We start from the raw sequence: 19,505 nt of genomic DNA on the forward strand, positions 1-19,505 counted from the left end.
TAAATATTTATTCTCTTATTTTATTAATATCGTGATATTGCGAATATGCGTAACCAAAAGATGATCAAAATTATATAAATATTGATTCACAACACGTCAAGTCCCATTTTTTTTTGTGCCTCTATCATTTTCAACTTATTTGAACCCTGGTGAAAAAATGTCTCAGAATTTTTTATATTATTAATCAGAATTTTTATGGAAATTTTAAGACTCTCTTAGAATTTTTTAAACGAATTGGAACATTTTTCAGAAAAGCTCAGAAAAAATAATAAAATATTTCAAATTTTTCCTGCCAACATATCTTTGTAGAAATCTGAATATGAGAAAATCCGCTCAATTTATTAAAAATTTTCATAGATACTAAGATGTTCCAAAAATCCTCATCCAATTATTTTTAAAAATATTTGAAAACTTTTACATAATTTTTAAGAATTTTACGTAAATCTAAAAAGAAATGAGAAATTCTGAGAAAATTTCAGAGAAAATATGAGTAATCTTTTCACCAGGCGCACATCTCGTCAGATTTCATTTCTCGACTACTACTCAAAACACTAGAGCTCCAAAAAAGAAATACATTAAAAAGAACGATGAAGTTCGGAGTTTCTCTCTTTATTATACTTGTCGACAATTATAAGCGATACGAGTAGGACAATCGTTATCCAGTATAATACGATCTAAACACACCCTGTAGGGTGGTGCATAACGCGCGTAATCGGTTACAACGTGCACAAGATAATTACATAGATACAATTAGGCGTAGTTTGGTTTGTACACGTCACTCGCGATCAATCAGACGCTAGATAAACTCATTCCCATGGTCGATCGACCATTCAAACTAACGCTATATAATTCTCGTCGCCCGCCGAGTTTTGCGAGAACGAGGACGAGCTGGCCTCGTTAATTTCGATTCGGAATTAATTTGAAAAAAAAAAGAAACGAAAAACGGCAGCGAACGTTAATTTTGCAGATATTTTTATTTCTTTCATTTCGTGCGGGATGAAAACTCAAAAATGAGTTTGGTGCAGGAATAAATTTAAATTACATTGGTAGAGAGAGCAAATCACTCTCTCCCGAGTCTACGAATAGATATTTAGAGAAGTGCTTTATGCGCGAATGCCGATCACAGACACGCCTGCGTGATGCGACCGACGCTATAATATAATGTATCATAAAGTAAAGTATGATTGCGCTAGCAGATCAGCACAACACGTAAACGATCTTGTGTTATAATGAAAAAAAGATTTTAAATTATGAAAACATCGGGAGAAGCGAATGTGCCCTTCCACATATAATTTTGTGCATGCAATTTTTTCTAATAGAACTATCAAAGTATTAATACTATTTGAATTATAAACAATTGAAGATGAAGGACACCTCCACAAAGTTGAGAAAATTGCTAACAGACAGTAAACTCCTTAAAATTAAACACTTTAATCAATTTCATGTAAATTTGCGAACTATGTCTGAACAGATTTGAAATATACTTTATCGAGGTATTTAATATCCGACCCAGGTGGTAGTATCTTTAATTTTCCTTTAAAAAAGTCAATAATAATATCACAAAGTTATGCTTTGTGTAAAAAAATTTTTTTAACGCAAAAAACTTAATTGTGCTACTAGAGCTTAAAATTTCTTAATATAAAATTGTGTATGTTATATATTTTATTATATATTGTATTATAAATTTTTTGCGTTAAATATTTTTTTCGTAAAGCGCAACTATCATCCCTTTTTTAAAGAAAATTATAAAGACACTTAATAATATATTTAAAAATAAATTAAAATAAGAAACGCGTTAAGAAACGTTATTGTGAGAAACATCAATTTTCTAGACTATCCACTCCAAAGAATTATTCTTTGTGAGCTGTACATTAAATTAGTAAAATTCAGAATCACACGCATGTGGTCCAATTTGTCGACAGTTCAATACATAATAATAAGGCTAGTATTCATAGTCCATTCTTATTTCAAGACCATCTTAAGTAATGTCTTAAGATGCTAATACAGTCATTTCATTGGCTGGATGGAGTCTTAAGACTGCCTTTGACCAGACTTAAGACTTAAATATAAGATCCGACTATAAATACCGACCTAAGAGCATATTTTTAAAGTGTTTATGGTAACTTTGGTAATCTAAAACTGATTGATTCTCAAAAATAATACAAATAATCCCTGCTGGCACAATCTTACATGCTATATGATACGCATACAATTTAAAGCTACATATGTATATCCATATATTCTTTCAACTTTTCTTACTAATCTTCTCACGAGAGAAAGCGCGATTGATCGGGAACGTACATTATCGATTTATCGATCGTTCCAGGATGGTATCAGGTATCCAGGCTCAAATCTCGGCAAAAGGACCATCATCCATCACCAATCGCAAGACTGATGCGGAGTGACCACAAGTCACGCATCTCAAAAGACAAAAAAACGAAAGAAATTAAACTACAGAATTATAAATAAATAACGTGCTCATCCTAAAACCATTTCCTTCCGCAACTGATTGGAAAAGAAAGAAAGCGATTTGCACGCGACTTACGGCACACCCGATACGCGTTTGTGTGGCGGCATGGTGTACTGCGAGAATCCGCGTACACAAAATAAAAGTGACATAAATTAATCCTACGTGTGTATCCTAACGCACGCGACGCTCTGTCGTTCGCAAACAGGGAACGCTCCGTCGTTGGTGACGAGAGAAGAGCGACGATGCAGGGCGTCTTCAGATTGACCGATCTCGAAGAGCGGACATGCACTTCACCCTATCCTACGTGATGAAATAAATACTAATATCGGTTAGTCAATCGTGGAATATTCGTCAATTTAACGTGACGGTATTAGATGTGACGGAGCCGCCGAGCAACCTTACTGCCGTCCGTCATTATTCTTAGCTACGTGTATACATACTGCTCTACGGTTTTTCTTATTCACATTTTATTTACTTAAATCAAGAAATGCACAATCTCAAACCAATGCAATCTTAACGTCCGACTCATAAACACGTGATGTGCGACCCGAGGATTTGGACAATCTGACGACTCGAGAAAATCCCAGGGACTTAATAAAGAGAAGCGACGAAACGTGCAAGTTTAATCCACCGGAAGTTGACAATATACTTTCAAGCAATATATGTACAGGATAAAAATACAATAGAATGCTCTCTTTCGTAGCTCTGCAGCCTAACAAAGCCAGATGGAAATTATCCTCATCTCTATCGTGCGAGTACCTAAATTATGACAAAATATCCGATCGTTAATAAAACTAAAACTTCGCAGCTATGCAATAAACTATGTATCTTACAGACGCTGCAACTTCCGGGGGATTGGCAGGAACAAATTCGCATTGCATGATCTCCCTGACCTCGTAAAATTTATGTGACAAACTATTGCTGATGATCCGTACTTTCATTGCGCCAATTTAGCGCCAAATAAGGCTGTCTGACACCTTGACTTTATTTAAGAGAGGAGAATATCTTAGATTGGATCCGGACAGCCATACTACATATCGACGATATACACAGTGAAATACAGCGAAATCCAATTATTCAGTACTAACATTATCAATTAAGTACCAATGAGCGCGCCGAAATCGGCGACGGCGCTCCTGGTTTACACGCGAATTATTTCGACTAAAGTCGCGCCGACAGCTTCGATTAGCTAACTCCAAAAATTATATTTCCACCTTTCAATGTAATTGTAAACAAAGAAAGAGAACTTAATAAATAGTTAGCGCTAAAGCCTGATTTATATGCAGTGTTCCCTTTAAATTGGTATGTTTTTCAATATATGTGGAATCGCTTACTTTTTATTCTTTAATCACTTTTCTACAAGAATTAGCCAATAAAATAGCATTCTTTAATTTGGAATGCTATTAAATTAGCTTGTTCATTGAAAACAGCGTTGTTGTTATTGACTATCGTTAGCATTCATGTAAAAAATTTGTTAACGAAGAGAACATCGTATAAATCAAGCTCAATCGATGTAGTCGGCGCTAAATGGCGAGCAAGCTGCTTTCGCTTGCCGAACGAAGCCGTTGGTAGCTCCAGATCGATCTCGCATGATGTTCAAACATTGAAGCGCGTTTCCGATCCGTCAGCGAGCATCAAGGTGACTGTGCGATTGTTGATCCAAATCAGCCGTGCTAAGCGCATAGGGTTCAATCGGGCCACGTCGTTGATGGGCGCGGTACTGTAGGACTTCACGCAGCGAGTCTGCGAGTTACCCAAGCCGAACATCCCGCTACTGGTTTGCTGGAAAATCGCGAAATAACGTCACGCATCATTTTCAAGATAAACCAGAAGAACAAATGTTATTAGAATCTTTATATCTATATATTGTACAATAGATTGCTAGGAGCTAAGACAACATTAGCGTAAATATTGATAAGAATTAGACATTGTGAGATTTTGCACGCCTACCTGCCAGAAACATAGTTTATTCTCGGAACAAGAATAACTGACGAGGAATTTCCCTTCCGGTGAAAACGCCAGCGCGGTAACCGGCGCCGAGTGAGCCGAGACGGTTTGACACTTGACGTTACCTCGCAGTTCGTATAATGCCAGCTGACCGCCGCGACCACCAACCGCTATCCTGCGTGTTGCTGGACAATGACTGACCTGTAAATAAGAAAATTTAAAAAAATAACTTGCAAACACATCTATACTACATAAAATATACATCAAAATATCGAAAAAATGTTTTATACAACTCGACAAAATTTTGATAAATGATAAAAGTTTAATCATTAAATTATAACTTGGATTAGAAAAATTGAATCATAATAAATAGTTATAATTCATTCATAAAAAATCCTAGTTATGTGTGGCTTACTTGATTAAATCTACACACTGCTGGAAATACTTCGTTCAAAGGCTTCATTTTCAGATGACCTGGATCAAGACAATGTAGAATAATGTCCATGACCTACAAACGTAATTAATTACATGAAAATTAATAAAAAAAATACAGATATATTATTGTTGTAAATATACAAAACGTGTTGCGTATATGAATGTTGAATTTTCTTTTTTCCCCTTATAATTAGCTTTGTTCTTAAAACAAAACTAGATTGATACCTCCACGAGAAGATCGCTCATCTCACTCTGCATCTTGTCAATTAATTGTTCGACAATCCTGAGGATCTCTGGCTTTGCCCTGGTCAAGACACTCGCACCCAGATTGACGTTTAAGGTCTGGGCATTCTGTTGGAGAGTGTTAAACCTGGCTACTTCGCGAGCCATTGTGGTGATAAAAGCAGCTGGCCTAGCGGTAGCGATCAGCGTTAAAGCATGACGTGCCGTGCGGCAAGTGTCGGCTTGCGGCGTGAGAGGAAGGCCGTATGTCAGACTCGGTACTAACTTGTCCGCATCGCAACACATTTCCAATAGGCCTAACAGAACCTAAGAAACAGCATTAAAAATAATAAATAATTAATTTTACATATACATTCATATGTAATATAATAAACATAAAACGAAATTTTATATTTAATAGATATATTCCTTTATGTAAACGTTAGTGTGTTCGATTTAGCGACAATAATAATATAATCATGTTTTATTATCATCATTATCTTATTAAAATTTATTTCAGCATACACAAAATATAATGTAAATATAAAAATATTGAAATATCACAATAAAATATTTCGAAATATTATTTACCTTGGATACATCGAGATACGGTTCCCACACGGTGAATCCTCTGCCAATAAGATCAATCGCGGCTCTTCGTAATGCTGTGTGCAACGGTAACTTCGGAGAATGAGGCGCATGCAATAAATGAGTGAGCGCCATGCTGGTATGTCTGGCAAGATTGTTATTTCCTATGCCAAAGCCTTCCACAATCGAGCTCTTCCGTCTTTGCTCGTTATCCCTTCTTTGGTTTGTAGTAGTTACATCCTGGCCAAATTCAGCTCCTATTACGCCCAGCAACACCACCGCCGTGGTTTGCTTTCGCTTCAATTCCGCCACGCTTGATGGCTTCCTAGCTATACTCAGCTCTACCAAGGAAAATTACAAACTGTAATAGTTATTTTAAATTCATTTTGTGCGTATATATTTCCATTATATCTATTCTTCTTACTATTTAGTTTAGAAGAAAACCTTCTCTAATGGGCTCACCTTCCGCTAATTCCTCTTCTTCATCTTCTTCCTCTGGTTGCGACTCGGACGGTGGAACCGGACTTCCGGCTGCCGGCGAAGTCATCTGGCTCTGCGGTTGCGGCGCAATCGGCTCCTGAGTGCTATACATTGGCAAATACTGCGACCAGTTATCGACAAGCGCTTTGCGGCCCTTTGAGCCCATCCTGCCTAACTCAGCAAGAAGCAAAGCTTGCGCTGCTTCTCGAATCTAGAATACATCAAAGTGCGATGTACTTCAAAAATAAGATAAACAACAATTATATGATTTCCAATAACTCAATAATTTATATATTAAGAATAGTTAGCTCTAAAACTGAGAATTTCTTCAATGATTTAACACACAAACCTCCACACATTGATGTTGCCACCTTCGTGCCATCATCTCCACTTGCGGCCGCTTGAAGGTCTTTGCACCACCCTGAGCCGCAACTTTATCAGGCAACAATACGCAATGCAAGGTAGCCAGAAGAGACCAACCCTGCTTGATCTGCGCTTGTTGTACCGTGTACATTTCCTCATTTTCCTCTTCTGTCTTATTCCAATTTACTGCACTTCTATTGCCCGGCCTATTCATAAAAATTTACTTTCCAGATAATACTTTATTTCATGTTTTTGTATATTATATATTCAGATTTAAATTTCTCTTTGTTAAACATACTATACGACTATATTACAATAATACAATTAGGAGTAACTAACGACAATCTAGTATTATTGGTTGTATTGTAATTTAATTATTTTGCGTTAAGTTAATTCACCTATGCATCTTGCGGTTTCGCTCTTGCTCAGGTACAAAAGTTGCATTGTTCATCGACATTAAAGTATTCGATAAAGCGACTACTGCCAGTAAATGATTACTCGTTAAAGTTGTCGATAATTCCCAGTGTGCTCTCGCCGTGAACGCTCTAGTGAGTCTCTCTTGCCTAACTAGCTCAGCGGGCAAACGTTGCTCCAATTGAGTTGCAGGTTCACCGACTGACTCGAGCTGCGTTTGCCAAGTTGGTAATAACAGCGACATGTAACCTGCAATATATACGACCTTTTTTTATTTGGCATTAAAAATATAAAAATTCTTTCAATACTATGCTATTTTAAATATAAAAATATATTTTATATTAGACAAAAAAACTATTTGTATATATAATTTAAATGGATCCTAAGACATGAAAAGATCTTTCATAAATGTGTTTTAATCATGACTACATGTAAGTTTTAGCAGAGAGTTTATTTTTGAATAACATACATTATAACTTTATATTGAAACATACCTCCCTTGGATAGTACTCCGAAAGAGATAGGAACCATAGGCCGCAATAAACCCAACTTTCCCTCGCAAACTCTGTCCAAGTCTGGATCCATGCCCCAGGCGTGCAGAAGGCTCAAAAGCAGCTGCGCTACTTCCATTGTCGCATTTGGCTCGCTAAACGCACCGTTCCGTTTCAAATTGTTCTTTGCCGCCTCACTGTTATTCCAACTGTCGCCTGCAAAAAGTCGAATAGACATAAGTATTGCAATGATTCTTGAATAATACTTGGCAAAACAGCAAGAACAGCTATGGTATAACGCAACTGGAAAAATAAGACTTTAACAAAAGAATAAATACATAAACATATTGGCAAAATCCATCAAATAAATCCATCAAAATAAAATTCCTAAAAGGTATTCACTAGTATCAAACAGCATAATTAAAAACACATACACACACACGCGCGCGTGCTCGCGCGCATAATAATAATAATAGTTAATATATGATCTACGAACGGACATATTATAAACATAATCAGTTACTAAATTAAAGAGAAGCAAGTGGTAATTCTATGAAAACACATATTAAATTTTACTTAAAGGCTTTCACACACAAGCGTGCACATCAATAAAATTAAAGCTATCTTAGTAGTAATGATATCCATCTCCCTGTTTGATGACGTCCGACTTGGTGTTTAGAAACCTAATGGAATTGTTAAGAATATAATGTAGACATGGTGAGGATAAAACCATTTAGTGTTCTGAAGAAACTAACTACGATTTCTATCTATTGACACACGAGAATCATAAAATGTAAGTGGGCACTCTAAAATACAACATGAATTCGTGCGAGACACGCTGTAACCGTGAACTATAAAAACTTGTCATTGTCAAAGATACATTGTCTAACCTTTGCCGTCAAATGTCGACGGCTTGAGGCCGACGCTTTCCGCTTTGGCCTGTAATTTAGTATGCACATTCTCCGCACCCTCCTTCATCTTAGCCAATATACCTACAGAAAGAAATCTATCTTTAGATAGCACGATAATCGAAGAGAAACTGCAAGAAAACGTCTACCACAAATGATTGAACTGAAGAAATCTATAAAGAAACATTTTAATGCTACTGCAACCTACTAAAAACAGAAGTAAGAAATCTTTGAGGATTGAATTAAATTATATTTGAATTATATTAAGATTATTCAGAATTTTATAGTTATAAAAATTTGTGAATTAGGGACTTCAAAAGATTCAATGATATGAAAAATAAAAACTTGAAAGATACTACTTATAATAAAAGAATATAAAGACTGAACTAAAACATGATTATTGAATGGAGAAAGCTGACAGAAAAGAGATAAAACTCGACATGACCCGCGCAAACCTATAAAAACATATTTTGCAAATAAAATATAAAATGCACGTCAAACAATTTCTTTCGATTCGAGCAATCACAAATCAAATCAAAATTTGTGACAAAGAAGGACAACAATATCATGTGTTATATGTGTCAATTAACAAGATACGCAACTAAATCATTAATAAATTATTTTCAAAATTCTAAAAAAAAAAGATTGAGAATATTGATATTTTCTTGTAAAGCTTGTAACAAATATTAATATATGGGGATTTTAGTAATCCAAATAATTTTATACGTAAACGAAATACATGAATGAACAGAATTGCGAAACAAGTAACAATAATAAAACACGATACCGTGACGATCCTTCTCCTTCAATATTCGCTCAACATCACCCGCCTTATCCTTGACGCGACCGAAAAAGTCTACAAAGGGATACATTAATAGAGATAGCTGCAATGCTTACTCTTAAACGGATAGAACTGCGAAAAAACGTGGTTCTTATCTACAATAGTTATATTTTAAAATACAACATTTTATCATAATATAATTTGAAATAACATGAAAAGATCCTTACCAACAATTTTCTTGTGCGCATCGGGACTGGCGGACTGAGTGAGTGCTGCAACTTTCTGATATTCGGCGGCGGAAATAAGTCCTTGCGCCTCTAAGGAACCGGGTGACATGGCACCATACTCGTCGCTAAGTAATTGTACTGCAGCGGAAAAACAAATTAAATTATTATCGTAATTATCGTATCATGTCATAACACAAATTATATAATGCAAAGACTTTCGTAATTTTGTACGTAATTTTTATACATAAAAATTCAATTTTTCCATAGAAAATATTAAAGTTTTACGAAGATTTCATACCTATCAGCGCTTCTATGTCGAAAAATAGGATATGACTCTCTGGATCCTTCGGGTTACTTCTGAAACCTTGGATCATCAACGGCGAACCTTTGGCTTTTATCTGATTGCCGTGGTCGGGACCATGCCCACCGTGAAGCTGTTGCAATTGATGAAGCCCTCTTTGCGTCGCGTGTCTGATCGCCGACAGGTTCCGATGGCGCAAACCTCTGAGAAGTAAAAATTGGACGGACTGTAACGGAGAACGTTATCCCGGATGATTTACTACGCTGAGGAACACGCAAGATTCTCACCATCCGTGCTGCAAGATTTCATTTACCTAAAGAAATGCACGGCAGGATTAGCTAGTCCTAACTCACCGCCGGCGGCGGATCCACCGGCTGCTGCTATAGTGTTCTCGTCGCAAGCGTAGAGCACCTCTTCCGCGATAATGCCTAGAAGAAGAAGTAATTCGCTGTTCTCATGAATTCTACACGCAATTTAAGAAACGTAGTGACATAAGGCAGAGAACATAATAAATATCTCCGAGACTCTGAAAAAGTAAAAATTTAAGGAGTCCTAAGAAATTGAAAGGTTAGGAAAATACGAATAATACTCGGGAGACTGAAACAACGTGGAGCAAACAAACCGTGCAGTACGCGATCCAAGTGACCAGTTTCCATTTGCCAGACGTACACGGCACCGTCCGAACATCCGACTATCATGAAATCATCCAGTGGTCTCCATTTGATGGTCACAACTGGGAAAAGGTGTCGCGAGGCAAGCACGACGCATTTTCTCTCCGCTAACGAGAGCAGTGTAACACTGTGGTCCGATGCGACACTGCAAACGCACTTCTGTATCCTAGGCTGCAAATACAAATATATACAACTCTTTATACATTAAATCTTAATCGATTTTTAGCAATATTTTTCATGGATTAAGACTCGACTAAAGTGCTTAGAAATTAATCGTCATTCTTATTGTACAAATTCTTATAATGAAAATAGTCATACACTGCAATTATCGGGCGGCACCATCAATTGCGTGATTTCACCGGCATGAACGCAAAACCGATGGATCAATGTGCCGGCGTATAAATCCCAGAGACAGACAGCGAAGTCCACGGAACCGGAAACGAGATGGGTACGATCGTAACGAGGTGCCGCGCCGTGAGGATAAAGCAGACAATTTACTCGTCCTGAGTGGCCCAACAAAACTTGATGCGGTGGCCAATCTGAACGTATGTAAAGAAAAATTAAAAATTTAAATCGTAAAAAATTCTGATATTGATTTAAAGTGAGTTATAAAGTATGGAGTTATTACATTTTACATCATCTACTTGTACTTTTAATTAGTTTTACATCGTGTCGAATTATTGATTTAGTATTTTTACACAAGTATAACTTGGAGAGATGCACATCCATTATCAGTACTTCAAATATACAGATTTTATAGAGAAATAATAAAAATATGATGATACCATCGTATTGCTGATGATTGCCGTGGAGTAGTTGAAGCATTACGGTTTGTGTCGCCGGCACGATGATGATGCTACCATCCTCACGACCGACGACTAGTCGACTCTGTTGCGGCAAATATATGCAAGCGGTGAGCTTAATGCCGTGGCCATCGCCGGTGTCCAACTGATCGAGTATCCCTACAGGAGGCGGCTTCATCGCATCCCAGGCAGCGGTGAGACTCGTCTTCACGGTCGGCGACAATGCCGGTGGTGACGACCCGTCGTTCTGACAGATCTGGGCGAGCTGCTGCGTCGTCACGTCCGGCACTGTCCAGAGAATAACGACGCCCTCGCTGTCCCCGCGTAACAGATACTTTAGGGTCTTGTTCTGACGCTGCACGGTGACCAGTCGCATGGCCGGCGGACAGGAAAGAGGCTGAAACACGGGAGACGAAAATCCGCGGATGTTGGAAGGTATGTAAACAACATTCGGGAATTAGAGGAAACCGAGAAATAAAGGATCAAAGAATTCAAGGAATTGGAAACTTTAGGAATAAAGTTTCCTTGGACTAGCAATCTTTAGAATCGAAGATTTTTAAAACAAAAGAAGTCTTATGTAGGAATAAAATATTTAGAGTCAAGAATTCGAAGAGTTGAACATAGAACAATTAAAAGATATGTCTGTAATAAGATTATCAAGATAGGAATACTCCTTGTTATCGCTATACAATAGAAAAATATTTCTCACCTTATCTCCAGGTTGCGTTAATGTGCAGTACAGATATGGCTGATCGTACTCCGCACCGGCGGTGTGAAAGTTCTTGTTATCCGCAACGCTACTGCATACCGTGGAAAAAAACTCGTGATTAGTGATTATTTTTATATAAAATAAAGATTTAAACACACTATTCATGGACATTGTTTTCCACTGGAGAAAATATCGCAAAATATAACACAGACATGAAAATCTTCGTACATTGAATATGCACATTCAAGAAAACTGTGTCCAAGAATAGTCCAACTATTTTTCCACATTGCATAAGCTTCATATTGCGTCGAATTGCTTCCAGTATGCGTGTTTATTTGCCGACTATGTTTACCAGCAAGCAAACGCTGCGAGTAAACGTCTTTTCGAAGCAATAGCATTTTCAGAACATTATAAACGATACACAAAGGTAGAAAAGTCTGTAGAAGATTTGATGCCAAGACTTAGACAAATTTTATTAATTACAATTAGAATAGTCAAAATTATCCTTATGCTAAAAAGAAAGAAAAAATTACGGACTTTAAAATACGACATATATTTCGTGCCTATTATTTTCGAACTAAAACATAGCACTGATTTTTCTTTTAATATTGAAATATTCTGCCCTTGGGAAGACTTTTTTTCCAATGAATTACCTTTGTGTCACGTCTGTTACTTTAATAATAATCGCACAGTTAATAATAACAGTGCAAAGCAACTTAAAGCAAACAGAATGTGAGAACATAAGTAATGAAATATGACAATACGTAATTCTTCCTCGCATTTACCTTCTTTCGCGTATTTTTACATTTTCACCTCGTTCTATATTATCTGTTTAGACTGCGATTAAGGATTGTCAATGATTATGATGGATTGAATATACGCGATTGAAATACCGCAGGATGTATATGAATGTATACATACGAGCGCTCTTGTACGTAAACGCCAATGAAAATTCCTGACGTTAAAAATATGAGAGAAAATGAGGAAAATGAAAGTGCCATCGTATGTTTGGATGCTCACTGATAATGCGCGTAATTCGCAATATAATAAAATTCGTTAGAATAAAATATGAAATTTGATGCATTCGCATAGTGACATCAATACGAATCCACGCTGCTGAGTTTATCATATCACCTTGTACCAAAGATGAGTAAAAGCGAATTATCGTGTTTACGAACACAAGAGAAAGGTGAAGGAGAATGACAAAACGAATAAACGTAAAGAGACGAAGAGGAAAATAAAGATTAGAAGAGAGAGCAATATGTACAAGTGATAATGCGGGTTACCTGCTGAGAGCCTTGCCCTTCAGCTTGCTAGAAGAACACCAGATCCCGCGTAGAATGCAGTAGATGTGAATAATATGAAAAAGACATTACCATAAGATGGATCATTGTGTTAATTGTTAATTCATGTGCATGTACGAAAGTTGTGTTCTGGGACTGTACTATGCTCAGCCGAACGCTGAACCACTTCCCGAATGCCGCAAAGTTTCCCCCCAAAAAGGGAAGTCCCCCCTTCATAATTAGTTTCACATGAAAGAATAAAATATGACATAAAAGAATTTTATTTAATTAACGATTTTAACTATCGTTCAAGTTTGATCATCGTTCTATTAATAGTTCTATTAACTATACTTTCCTGTTGTCAACTGCTGTTAATAATTACATTCGAGGTATTCTTATTCATATATCTCGAATGAAAATCGAATGAAATAACTATGTGTGAAGGCAAAGAATGGGTTACTTCTTAATTCATGAAATCGGGTTATTATAATGTAGCGTATTTTAGTAAACGATAACGTGACTCCGGATATGTAGGCGCATGATAAATGGTTACAAATAAGATAAAAAATAAAATATTGAATGTGTGCATTGCCAGCAAGTGCTTCTACAGCATTCTCAGCCCTATAATTGAAAACTTGGAGAACTCATTTCCGAGTTAATGCGCCTGACAATTAAGCTAGAAATTCAGAATAATTTTGGCGTTACTTTTTCAATGTCACATGTTATTTACATATATAATTAAAATATTAAAGATTAAAGAGTAAAATATTAAAGATTAAAACAACAGCTGTGAAACATCTGTGAAATCATTTCCCAAAGATGTGTCACGTAAATTGCGATTAAGTATTTAGCTATTTAAATCGTTATTTCAGCATTTGTTAATCGTTATAAACTGCTTTACTAAGTCAATAAAAAGTGCGCTTTTAGTAACCATAACCATGCTACTAAACTATTAATATAACTCTTTCCTCACATAAAAATATATTGTTAGAGATTATTTGCAAAAGAATTTTAAAACTTATATAAACGCGAGAATAAACTATATATATATATATATATATATATATATATATATATAAATATACCTGTCAAGTTGTACCAGAATCCTAGAAGCAATAAAGGGATGTGCTAATCAATAAGATTCAACATTCGAGTATCTCGATCGAATTGTTAAGTAATGTCACTCATTCGCAAATATTAAGTTCGGGGCGTAAGAGAGATAATCAGTCGTTCGTTAAGCAACGTTATTACCAGCCAGGGAGGAGAAAACCAAAGTGTTTAAAAAATTTATTTCTAGAATATTTCTAGAATATACTCGACAATCGTGACGTTCACCGAAGAAATTATCGTACGTTGCGTTAAAGAGGTACGTACTTCGCTGGAAGTTTATATAAATATCCGTGACCTTCGTCGCTCCACAGGATGACCCTATCAGCGGACAAGAAATCGCCTGCCATCCAACGCTCGCCACGTGGGGCCGTGATGGAGCAGAGAACCGAGAAATCGCCGGCATCAAATATCTATAAAATTATTCCAATGATATATATTAATTATGATATAAATATAGCTTTTAACTACAGATGTAATTAATACAAAAAACGCATCTTAATGCCAAAATTTTATTCTTAAAAGTATTTAATCTGACATTTCTGCAATAAAAATTCTCCAATCACATATAGCGATAAGGATAACGGTAATTACCTGCCAATACTTGGAGCATACAATCAGCACTGTTCTCTGATTGTAGGGGCAGCAAGTCATCGCGAGCGCGTTCAAGCAGCGGATCTGTTTGCTCTCGTGCTCGTACAGAGGCTCGCTGTTACGATTCTCGTGTCCCAAAAGCGTCCACACCTTCACCGTGCCCGTCGTCGTCAGAGCCAGCACGACGTCGTCTTTAAACGAATGGAAGCGCCTGTTGCGCGTTAAGTAAATCTAGGAGAGCGTTTTAGCATTTTTAAGCGATAGAATTTCGTTAGGATCACTAGAACAGTTCGCTGTTCGCTATGAAAAAACTTGCCAGCTTCAACGAATCGATATAATTAATTTACAAATATAAATATTTATGTCAGATATCGAATAAAGCGGCTAAAGGTAGTGTTACAGGTGATTAAAGGTAGCGTTATTATTCTAATAGGTACAATATGATCCTCGTGAAGCGGTAATATAATTCCGTATGCGTATAGTATTACGTGCATGCCAGATGTTTCCGTGGAGTAGAAAGCAATAACGTATTGAATTACAGCGAAATCATGCTTAATTTCAGTTATGCAGAAACTATGTGTGTACTTAATTTATTTGACTAAGCAGAATCCAAGGATTATATTGATTAAAAAACAATTAATGTGTATAGTTGTGTCCAACAGGTACTGATAATATATTTGCGTTTCCCGCAATAGTGTAATAAATTTGTCTGTCCTGTTTTTCAATATTACTTTAAGACCTTCGTTTGCGATTAGTCTGGTTTTACAAATGTAAGTTTTATACTAGTTTTTCTCTGACGTATACAATGTGTATACAATCTCCACGTATACAATGTGTAAAAAAAAATACAAGCAATAAATTAGCACTCTGGCGTAACTGCCATAAATAGCGATATGAAAATTAGAAATTAATTTAAAAAAAATCGGTAAACATTTAAAGCTGTAAACACTGGCGTTTCCTCCAAAATTCTCTTGCAAATTAAAATTATAAATTACAAAATAGAAAAAAGAATTTAAAAAAGACATTCTCTAATTATTAGATCACATTTTTTAGTCAATGTCATATTTTGGAGAAGTAATCAATATAGTTTGAAACATTAACATACTTTTAATTACAACAATGATACGATATTAAATTTAGCAGTAACAGAGCGTGCAATTGTTGCCGCGTGTAAATATGTACATTATAATATATATATTACATATATTTATATTTATTATAGATTATTATAGATTTATTATAGATTATATATATTTATATATACTTACGAATAGAGATAGAAACATAGTTACCAGGTGAAAGTGTTATGAAAGTGTAATGAAATGCAATGTGTATATAGATATAAATGACATGTCATTCATATGTGTGAGTAACAGGATAGATATATGGATATTGTTACTTAATATAAAAAGAAAGAGAAGTGAGACGAATTGTTAGTAATGATTAGATTGTTCAAGTGATGATGTGCGGAGAAGAGATGTGTGAACCACAATTAGATAAAAGAAAAAAAAATAAACGAGAAAAGTGATACAGCCTCGACTGCCAGCGCACAAGCGCTGACTTGTCTCCAGTTTCATTAACATGCTGCAACAATGTAACTGTTATTATAAGGTGTCAGTCTAAAAACATTAGATATATAAAACTGCTACTATCAAACTAGATACAATATAAATGACTTTACTCGCGAAACCGAGTAATAGGTCATCGAAAGATAATAGCTTGAAATATTCATCGACAATCCCTGTTTGTATCCAAAGCATAAAGCTTCTTCAGGTTAATTGCCTAAAAAAAAAAGGTAAAGTAGCAGAGTATAAAATTTAAGATACAAAAGAAACGTCTGTACAAGTGCCTCAGATACCGTTAGTTACTTTTAAGTAATTATATACTAGGTACGATCATTAATTATTATAATCATTATTATCATCCAACTTAACTTCACCGAATGAGACACAAAAATAACCGAAAAGAAGAAACTTTACCGCTAATACCCTCAAGTTCTTTATTTAAAAAGAAACAAATATAGAAGATAATGAAACACCAAAAGATACTGTGTTCGCGCATTGCTAAATTTTTATTTATGCTTATGCAAAAGGATATCGAGCGCCGTCTGTTATACAAGAATCATTGAGGAATAGAAAAGAAACAGTTTTAGACAGCAATAGATGCGAGATTCAAACCGAATTATTGCGTTAAACTTTCGATAATAAATCACGAAAAGCCATATTGCGATTCACCTTTTGTACAGTATCTGTTGGCAGTGAAACTGAATAGAAGGTAGTTGTTCATGGTATAAAGCGTAGGTGTGATGGAGTGTAACTAACTTGTATGCACGTAGAACCGACCTTTCCGTTTGGCCGGCCGCAAAACGTGCAAGGCGCTAATCCAGTCTGGATTGACGCGGGAGCTTAGGGTGAACAGCACTTCCAAGCTGAACGGATCCATCACCAGAACCTCGGGATAGTATCTGAAATACACAAAACAGACTTACATATATATCCTTGATGAAATTCGATACTACCGTGTGACGTATACGGATAATGCTATTTCTACCCAGAGCAGAAGAGTCTGACGTCCTCTCCACCCGCAGAAACGTAGGGCAACATTTGCGTGTGGACGCTGTTAAGCTTCACCGTTTCGCGACACTTTCCATCGACCAGATCCCAGGTGCACATCTCCCCGCTCTCGCTGCTGCTGACGATGAAATTCTGCTCCATCACGACACTGGCTCGGCTGAGACACATTATCGGGGCGGTATGTCCAACCAGCAAGCATCTCGGAGTCATCTACATTGAAAACCACGGCTGTAGCGTGAATCGATAATGAATAAAGGATCCGCAAGCGTTCTGTATATACCTTTAAGGTCTCCGGATCCACCTGCCACAGACATATCTGCCCGTCGTAACATCCTGTCACCAGTGTCTTTTGATCCCGAGACAAGTAGACGCAGGAAATACAATGGGTTGGCGCTATGCGTCCCCACAGCACTATGGGCACCACTAAGCTGGTGCCTGCCGTCATCTTGGCAGACAATCTGAAAACAATCATCATAATGCAACAAACAAAATCTCGATACACTTTTCTTACTGTTGTTCAGCGCTCACGTTTCTTTTATTGATCAAAGTATACTTTGAAACGACCTAGATCTAGAAAAGTAAAATGCGCAGTTGCAAAGGAAAGAAATAAATGTCGGAGCAATTGTTTCGAAGCGAACACTGTCAATCACATATCTCTGCACTGCCAATCAGAAAAATGTCCAAAGCACGAGAGATAATTGCCAGCAATTGAATTACATTCCGGGAAACTGAAATATACAATTATCGCTTGATGTGTTATCATTGGTATCGAGCGGGAGATAACCGCGCAGTAAAATAACAAACAAAATAATCACAACTCGCTGACGTCAAACGCGCACGAAACCGGAGAGGTGGATCTACGGGGAGGCGTGTCGAGCCCGACGAGCACGTCAGGTCCGCGAAATTAATTTAGGCACTCGCGAGGGGGGCAATGATTGAGAGCAATTAGAGGCGTCTGCTACATCACGTTGGCAAAATGTCACATACGATCAAGGCTACGAGGCGCCGCTCGCGCGCTGCTCCCGCGTACGTCCACCTTCCGGGCGCGCTGACAAGGGTCGCGCGGGCACGTAACCCGCCGGAAATAATTACCGCGATTCGACGAAGCACCGCTGACAATCGGCCGGGACGTCGCAGTTGGCGATACCTGCCGAAAATCGCCTGGATCCGCAATTCTCACAGCACTTCCGCGACCATCGCTGTCTCGCCTGTGCCGTCGCCGTGAACGGTATTGGACTGATTGGACACTTTGGACAGTGCGGTCGAGACAGCGATCAGCTGTTCCGCCGCAAAAGTCCCTAAAAATTGGCGCGCGCGCAGAGCCCGGGGGCCGGACGAGTTTTTCCAACTTGCCGGATATATCTATAAAAAAGAAGAAAGAGGATGTTACGTCGGTTACGTCGTCGTTCCGCCACGGAGAGGATTTCGAGGATTCGATTTCGAGCACCAATCAGAAGCTTCTTCGCTCACACACTCTCGTGAGCGTCACTCGTCCTTGTTTAACATTTGACAAACAGCAAGAAAGATGAAATAAAGCGTTGCGATCGTTAAGTGGAATCGTTCATCAGTGTGACGCCAAAATGAATAAAAGAGGTTATAAGATTTGCAGCGTTCAAAACTGCCAAAATAAAAGCATAAATGCAAATTACCGTTTCTTTCGTTTCCCTAAGGATGGCGAAAGGTTTGTACATGTTACAGGACAATTTCTTCCCTTTAATTTCCTTTAAATCATGATACAAAAGTTCAATAATTTTAGGTCAAGACAGTGGGCAATTGCGTGTCGTCGCGAGGATCTCTTGAAAAAAACACCGGAACATGTATATTCCACCTATAGAGTTTGCAGCGACCACTTCGAGGACCGAATGTATTCAAATGATTTGAAAAACCGTTTACTTCCTTCGGCTAAACCAACTCTCAATTTGGGTGAAAACTTAGAAAATGATCGGAATAATGTGGTAAGTAAAGAAATGGTTAATTAAAGAAAATAAGTAAAAAAAATCGAGTTAATAATATATGCTGCAGCTTATGAAGTTAATTCATTTTTCTTCCGCTCTGGAATTGTATATATAATCTCTACAAGAGATACAATACACAATGCTAGATTGAGACTGAAATGTGATATACGATTAAGTTCAAAT

The 19,505-nt window shown here is 37.1% G+C and overlaps 1 protein-coding gene across 9 annotated transcripts; it reads right to left on the bottom strand.

Moving 5' to 3' along the window:
• Positions 1-593: 593 nt before the first annotated feature.
• Rbcn-3b (WD repeat-containing protein Rbcn-3B) lies at positions 594-18,630 on the bottom strand. Of its 9 annotated transcripts, none has more exons than XM_071719090.1 (26): positions 18,460-18,630; positions 17,648-17,825; positions 17,345-17,577; positions 17,137-17,258; positions 14,795-14,985; positions 14,468-14,613; positions 14,179-14,199; positions 13,097-13,123; positions 11,811-11,901; positions 11,084-11,498; positions 10,617-10,837; positions 10,250-10,469; positions 9,941-10,055; positions 9,625-9,830; positions 9,327-9,464; positions 9,106-9,174; positions 8,301-8,402; positions 7,414-7,626; positions 6,904-7,168; positions 6,492-6,711; positions 6,125-6,353; positions 5,666-6,003; positions 5,078-5,401; positions 4,833-4,925; positions 4,421-4,618; positions 594-4,252 (listed from the first exon to the last, which is right to left on the bottom strand). In XM_071719090.1, exons 2-26 carry the CDS (start codon positions 17,810-17,812, stop codon positions 4,067-4,069), a joined length of 4,548 nt encoding a protein of 1,515 aa, XP_071575191.1. In that variant the 5' UTR covers positions 17,813-17,825; positions 18,460-18,630; the 3' UTR covers positions 594-4,066. The 9 variants fall into 9 exon arrangements, with proteins under 9 accessions (XP_071575191.1, XP_071575189.1, XP_071575190.1 ...); XM_071719088.1 differs by having other exon boundaries at positions 17,116-17,258; XM_071719089.1 differs by lacking the exon at positions 18,460-18,630 and adding an exon at positions 17,896-18,323 and having other exon boundaries at positions 17,116-17,258.
• Between the last annotated feature and the right edge of the window lie 875 nt (positions 18,631-19,505).

This window comes from Temnothorax nylanderi, unplaced genomic scaffold (assembly GCF_030848795.1).
Source record: "Temnothorax nylanderi isolate EJ_2023f unplaced genomic scaffold, tnyl_v1.0 TNYL_tig0280_pilon, whole genome shotgun sequence".
In the NCBI taxonomy this organism is placed as follows: Eukaryota; Metazoa; Arthropoda; class Insecta; order Hymenoptera; family Formicidae; genus Temnothorax; species Temnothorax nylanderi.

What these genes read in the sequence shown, in the direction of transcription:
- Rbcn-3b (XM_071719088.1), bottom strand. Translation starts at nt 17,812, where the DNA reads ATGACGGCAGGCACCAGCTTAGTGGTGCCCATAGTGCTGTGGGGACGC. An exon ending in TATGCTCCAAGTATTGGCAG is followed by an intron (nt 14,614 to 14,794) that starts GTAATTACCGTT and finishes ATAATTTTATAG; the next exon opens with ATATTTGATGCCGGCGATTT. An exon ending in CGAAACCGCAAGATGCATAG is followed by an intron (nt 6,712 to 6,903) that starts GTGAATTAACTT and finishes TTTTATGAATAG; the next exon opens with GCCGGGCAATAGAAGTGCAG.